The sequence below is a fragment of the Fukomys damarensis genome, unplaced genomic scaffold, assembly GCF_012274545.1.
Source record: "Fukomys damarensis isolate Sample0158 unplaced genomic scaffold, DMR_v1.0_HiC HiC_scaffold_13, whole genome shotgun sequence".
NCBI classification, from domain to species: Eukaryota; Metazoa; Chordata; class Mammalia; order Rodentia; family Bathyergidae; genus Fukomys; species Fukomys damarensis.
The window spans coordinates 7,621,006-7,627,589 of NW_022900925.1; the positions used below are offsets into that span (position 1 = coordinate 7,621,006).

Sequence of the window (6,584 nt, forward strand, 5' to 3'; positions counted from 1 at the left end):
CTCTATTTTTTTTTTTTTTTTTTTTTTTTTTTTTTTTTTTTTTTTTTTTTTTTTTTTTTTTTTTTGTACCAGGGATTGAACTCAGGGTCCTGCACTTGTGAGGCAGGGAGCCAAACCACTGAGCTAAATCCCCGACCCAGGACCCAAACTATTCTTAACTTCATCTTCCTAATGTTACTCTTTCAGATTTGCGCTGTTGTTTTGTCTCCTTGGGATTTATGCCACTTAATTCATCCTTAGTACATATCTGTTAAAATATATATATTGCTTTTCCATATTCCAATAATACATGCTTACCATAAATATATCTAGAAAATACAGAGAAATGCAAAGAAGCAAATTTAAAATCATCTTTAATACCGCCACCAGAGGCAACCACAATGAATGCTGTGTTACATGGCTTTTGGTTTCTACACTTATATACACTTCCTGCACTTTGGGGACCATACTGTACATACTGTTTTATAACTCTCCTTTTTTATTCATTCCAACAATACAAGTAAACATTTCCTCTGTCAGAAAGCATCCCACAATATGGTTTGCAATCGGGACATGACTTCTAGCATATGTTGTACTGTAATTTATTGAATTTAACTCTGATATTTGACATGCAGGTTGACTCAAATTGTTTACTATTATAAATAACACTGCCACAGACTGACTCAAAATGGCACATTCTGAATTGGTTAGCAATTTTCCCTAGAGTCTTTCTCAATTCTCAGAAAAATCCCTAAATCAACATGTATTTCTTGTACCATGCCCTATTCTAGTTGCTGAGGATAAAAAAAAAAAATAGATAAAGTTCCTCCCTTCTTTGTAGTTTACTTCACAATGGGATGAATAGTAATAATACTACATGGCAATAATATCCACACAAGCATACAATCTACTAGTGTATCAATAATAAATAATAATGATGGCAGACATTAAACATTTATCATTGGGCCAGGGATTTAGCTCAGTGGCTCTGCTGCCTGCCTCATAAGTGCAAGGTCCTGAGTTCGATCCCTGGTACCAAAAAAAAAAAAACAATGTTTATTGTCAACCAGACATTATCCTAAACCCATGCAGTTAATACTCAAACCCTATTATCATTTCCATCTTTCAGAAAAGGCCACTGATTATTTAATTTTCCTTTGTTCCACTAATAATGCAAACAGACTTGTTGAATCCGTCAAATCTGACCCTTCACCAAAACCAGTGATCTTAAGTGGTAGGAACAAAAAGAAAGGTAGCTTCTCAGATGACAGCCTGTTTTAATCAACAAAGTTGACTGGGACCTATGCATGTCATAGGTCCAGGATTCACCTCAGCTATAGACTGAGACGGAATGGGACCAAACCTCCACCATGGGACCCCAGGCAAGTTGCCTTTTACCTGCTGACGAATATTAGATCAGATTTTGTTGATGAGTGAATTGAGAGAATAAAACCAGGTTGACGTCCATAAAAATACAGAAGGAAAAAAAGCAAATGTATGATTAGAGCTTAGAGGAAGAGGGAACGACTGAACAATTACCCATTCTCAAATGTCAGGAAACTTTTTTGCACCCACCATAGGGCATGAGACACGGCCTTTTTGAAACATGAGATCATTAGATAAAAACAGATGCAGAAGAAAGGCAACAGCTTGAGATAAATAAAAGCTTTAAAGGGTGATAAGGAATGAGCTTGAGGAAACTGAAAACAAAACCAAATTAAAATTCGCTAAGTCTCTCACAGAGGGTAGAATTGATGCTTCCCAAAAACATAGATTTAGAAAATGACGTATATTAGTGAAGATCTGGAGCAACTGGTCCTCTCCTACATTCCTCATAGGAAACGATTAGACAATGTTCACTACAACTACAGGTACACCATACCCTAAGACCCTCAGGCAGATACTTTAAGGCAATGTTCCAAACTTTGCGTTAGAATCACTTGCTTTTTAAAACCAGATACCCAAGGCAGACCCTACGCCAATTAAATAACAAGGTCTCAAAGGTTCATCCATCCACTGTTTTCAAAGAGCCTCACGTGAGTCCAGTGTGCAGTCCCCGTTTGACTGCTCCAGAGAAACCCTTGCACATGTGCACTGAATGAGATCACCTGGAATGTTCACAGCAACATTGCTTGTAGCTTCAAGAACTCAGAAGCTTCCCAGTTTCCACAGGAAGAATTCGTACAAGGCAGCTTGCACACACAATGAAATATTACACCAAGGTGAAAGAGATTCATTGTAATCTCAACCACCAACAGGGACGAATCTCACAAACACGGTTGAGATGGGAGACGATTCCCAGGGCAGGATACACAATTTGATTTTGTTTACATAACAGAAAATTTTGCTTAACTAGATAACGTACAAGAGCATGTATGTCACATCCTTATTGATACCTGTGAAAATCACAGGAAGGAATGATAACCACAAAGCAGGAGAGTGGTTAGCAGGTAGGAGGAAGGGCTTCTGAGATACTGGTTCTGTTTGGTTGCTTATCCTGACGGGAGTAGTTTATGCCTCATATGTATGTTATAAATATTATTTTGTCTGTTTTAATTATTTTTCTAAATGTTGAAAATGGCCTTATTCTTAAAAGTATATCAAGATTCGTGGATAAAGACTTATTTGAGAAATGATTCTAGTATTCAAAGAAACAAAAAACTGATTTCTTTTTCGGGGGTAGAATATCAGATTACATCATTCTGCTGTTTTACTTTTCTGTGTTATTTTCTTATTCTACAATAATATACGTTACTTGTGTGATAGCAAGAGTAAAATATATATGGCTCTCACTGGGGTGGCCACCCTCCGCTGCCACCTCCTGCTACTCCTGCCCTTGTGTCGTCTCCTTCCACATTCTATCAGAGACTGACAAATATGGCAGAAGTGACATGATGTCACTTTGGAGACTGTTTCAAAAAAAATGTTCTGGCTTCCTTTCAGTTACTCTCTGGGGAGCCAACTGCCAGGTCAGAAGCAGCCCTGGGGAGAGACCGGTGAGGCGAGAAACTGAGGTCCTCAGCCTGCAGCCATGAGGGGGTGTCATGTTGGACATGAGCCTCCAGCCCCAGTGGAGTCGTGGGGGCTAATACAGCCCTAACTGCAATCCCCACTATGACTACATGAGAGACCTTGGGCCAAAACCACCAGTCGGCCATGCTGGATTTCAGACACTCACATAACGGTGTCAGTTCATAAACATTTGTTGTTTTGAGCCAGTAAGTGTAGGGATAATTTGATCTGTCAAAACAGTGCATATACTCATGTAAACCAGGTTAGTGAGTTGTAGTGCCAGAAAAAAAGCAAGAAAAAAGAGAAGAGGACAAAAAGTAATGAAGAGTCATCTTTAAGAGGGAAAAGAGTTTCTTATGAATTATATCTTCAATTATTGCCCCATTCCATACAATATGAGAACTCTACCTAACGCTCAAAATTAGGAGTTGTGGCACACCAGGGCCCAGAGAGTATCATGGTCCATCCTCTTGATACCACAGGAGGGGCTCCACCATCTTTGGCAAAGGCAGACTGGCCCAGGAGAGCCATGCTACTTGAGAAAAAAAAAATGATGTGGGTCTCCAGCTAGGCTGGAGTAGTTGAGACTCTGCAAACCTAACTATTGTCTTGGAGAGGCCACCACCCTAGGACCTTGGACAGAAACACAGTACCTGGCCATGACCTATTCCAAGCCTGACATCACAGCACAACGCTGGGACACCAGCATATAGAACCAACCATGTGCACAGTATCCAGTGGCACAGGACTGGTCAGGAAGCAACACATGGCCTGGCAGAGAAAGGAGAGACTTTTCCTACTCCATGTCCCTGGAAGAGACTCTGGCAGCAGGTGTCAGGGGTTGTGAGGACAAAGGGAAGGGACATCCAAGAGTAACACTATGTTCTGACAACCCCAGCTTGAAGCAGGGGTCTCAAACCAAATGGTGATGGAGGATAAAAATATCTGAACATCACAAAATGTTTACTTCAAATAAAGCTATTTTAAACTGGACAGTGGAAGTGACTGGACAGGGTTGATATTTATAAGATTGGGCTAAATTCAGTTTTTCCACCACCTAGAACAAAATGGATTATTTTAGCAAAAAGGAAGTGAATTAAAAAAAAAAAACTTGTTAGCACATAGCTTAGCGGGAACTGTCTAAAGGTGTAGGGAAGGTGGGATGGGTAGGGGAAGGGTAATAAGGGAAAAGAAAAAATGTGAGATAATGAAAAGATGGAAATAAAGTATTTGTAGATGGGGAGGGGAGGAGGGGGTGAAGGGAGGGCAGGGACAAGGGGAAAAAATGAGAACCAAGACTTGTCATGTAGAGGTACAAGATCCCAACAATGAATGTAACTGTACTGTATCCCTAAAATGTACCAATAAACTCAGTTAAAGCTGAAAAAGAAAAACACATCTTCCTTATCCAGTTCTTTATATATTCTTGATCGTAGTCCTTTGCCTGGGGAACAGCTGGTAAAAATTTTCCACACTGTAGGTTTTCTCTTAGCTCTGTTCATGGTTTCTCTTGCAGTGCAGAAACTTTTTCAAAAGCTGAGATCCCGGGAGGGCAGAGACAAGGGGAAAAAATAAGAACCAAGACCTGTCATGTAAAGGTACAAGATCCCAATAATGAATGTAACTGTACTGTATACCTAAAATGTACCAATAAACTCAATGAGAAAAGAAAGATGAGATCCCAGTTGTTGATTCTTTCTGCTAGTTCCCGTGCTACTAAGGATTTGTTCATAAAGTCTTTTCCTAGGCCAGTGTCTTCAAGAGTTCTGCCTAACTTATCTTCCAGTAAGTTTAGTGTTTCTGTTTTACTATTTAGGATTACAAGTGTGCACCACCAAGTCATAATCTCAGAACCAAATTTTGAATAACATTTGCAATAAGGTTTACATTTGGAAAGTTTTGAGTACAGGTTGGATATTTGTCAACATTAAGGAATTACTCAACCGGCATCCTGAAATATTTACAGACAAAATGATACGGTGCCTGCAAGTAGCTCTGGAGTATGGAGTGGGGACTGGGCAGGGAAAATCAGATTGGGCGATAGTCATCGAAGGTGTGATTGCACTGGTCAGCTCCCTCTGACCGTGACACAATATCTGACATAAGTAATTTAAAGGAGGAAATAGTTCTTTTGATTCACAAGCTCAGAGGTTTAAATTCATAGTCAGCTGGCTCTGAGGGAACCATCATGGCAGAAGGGCCCAGGGGGGGAAGGCTGCTAAACTCATGGCAGCCAAGAAGCAGAACAGGAAAAGAAGAGCCGGAGAGGAAGGGGCCAGGGACTAGAAGTAGTGCTCAAGGTAGTGACCCAATAGACCACCCACACACACAACCATCTGCGTGCTTTCCTAATTTCTTAGATGACTCTCAAGTCGATCAAACTGACAGTCAAGATTAACCATCACCGCAATAGCTCCTGGGAGTCCCTTAGACAAGTCATTCTAATTGATACACACGTATGTTATAGCTTAGATGAGGAGATTCCCCCTGAGGGGGTGAAGGGAGGGCAGGGACAAGGGGAAAAAATGAGAACCAAGACTTGTCATGTAGAGGTACAAGATCCCAACAATGAATGTAACTGTACTGTATCCCTAAAATGTACCAATAAACTCAGTTAAAGCTGAAAAAGAAAAACACATCTTCCTTATCCAGTTCTTTATATATTCTTGATCGTAGTCCTTTGCCTGGGGAACAGCTGGTAAAAATTTTCCACACTGTAGGTTTTCTCTTAGCTCTGTTCATGGTTTCTCTTGCAGTGCAGAAACTTTTTCAAAAGCTGAGATCCCGGGAGGGCAGAGACAAGGGGAAAAAATAAGAACCAAGACCTGTCATGTAAAGGTACAAGATCCCAATAATGAATGTAACTGTACTGTATACCTAAAATGTACCAATAAACTCAATGAGAAAAGAAAGATGAGATCCCAGTTGTTGATTCTTTCTGCTAGTTCCCGTGCTACTAAGGATTTGTTCATAAAGTCTTTTCCTAGGCCAGTGTCTTCAAGAGTTCTGCCTAACTTATCTTCCAGTAAGTTTAGTGTTTCTGTTTTACTATTTAGGATTACAAGTGTGCACCACCAAGTCATAATCTCAGAACCAAATTTTGAATAACATTTGCAATAAGGTTTACATTTGGAAAGTTTTGAGTACAGGTTGGATATTTGTCAACATTAAGGAATTACTCAACCGGCATCCTGAAATATTTACAGACAAAATGATACGGTGCCTGCAAGTAGCTCTGGAGTATGGAGTGGGGACTGGGCAGGGAAAATCAGATTGGGCGATAGTCATCGAAGGTGTGATTGCACTGGTCAGCTCCCTCTGACCGTGACACAATATCTGACATAAGTAATTTAAAGGAGGAAATAGTTCTTTTGATTCACAAGCTCAGAGGTTTAAATTCATAGTCAGCTGGCTCTGAGGGAACCATCATGGCAGAAGGGCCCAGGGGGGGAAGGCTGCTAAACTCATGGCAGCCAAGAAGCAGAACAGGAAAAGAAGAGCCGGAGAGGAAGGGGCCAGGGACTAGAAGTAGTGCTCAAGGTAGTGACCCAATAGACCACCCACACACACAACCATCTGCGTGCTTTCCTAAT

The 6,584-nt window shown here is 40.6% G+C and overlaps 1 protein-coding gene across 1 annotated transcript in view; it reads left to right on the forward strand.

Annotated features, from left to right (window-relative positions):
- The window catches only part of LOC104855943 (myosin-13), a 106,715-nt gene extending 100,402 nt beyond the window's left edge, over positions 1-6,313 (forward strand). The window contains exons 42-43 of the mRNA XM_010615028.1: positions 4,901-5,044; positions 6,141-6,313. Of these exons, the coding sequence (XP_010613330.1) occupies positions 4,901-5,044; positions 6,141-6,313 (317 nt within the window). The remainder of the gene's footprint in view (positions 1-4,900; positions 5,045-6,140) is intronic.
- Positions 6,314-6,584: the final 271 nt, after the last annotated feature.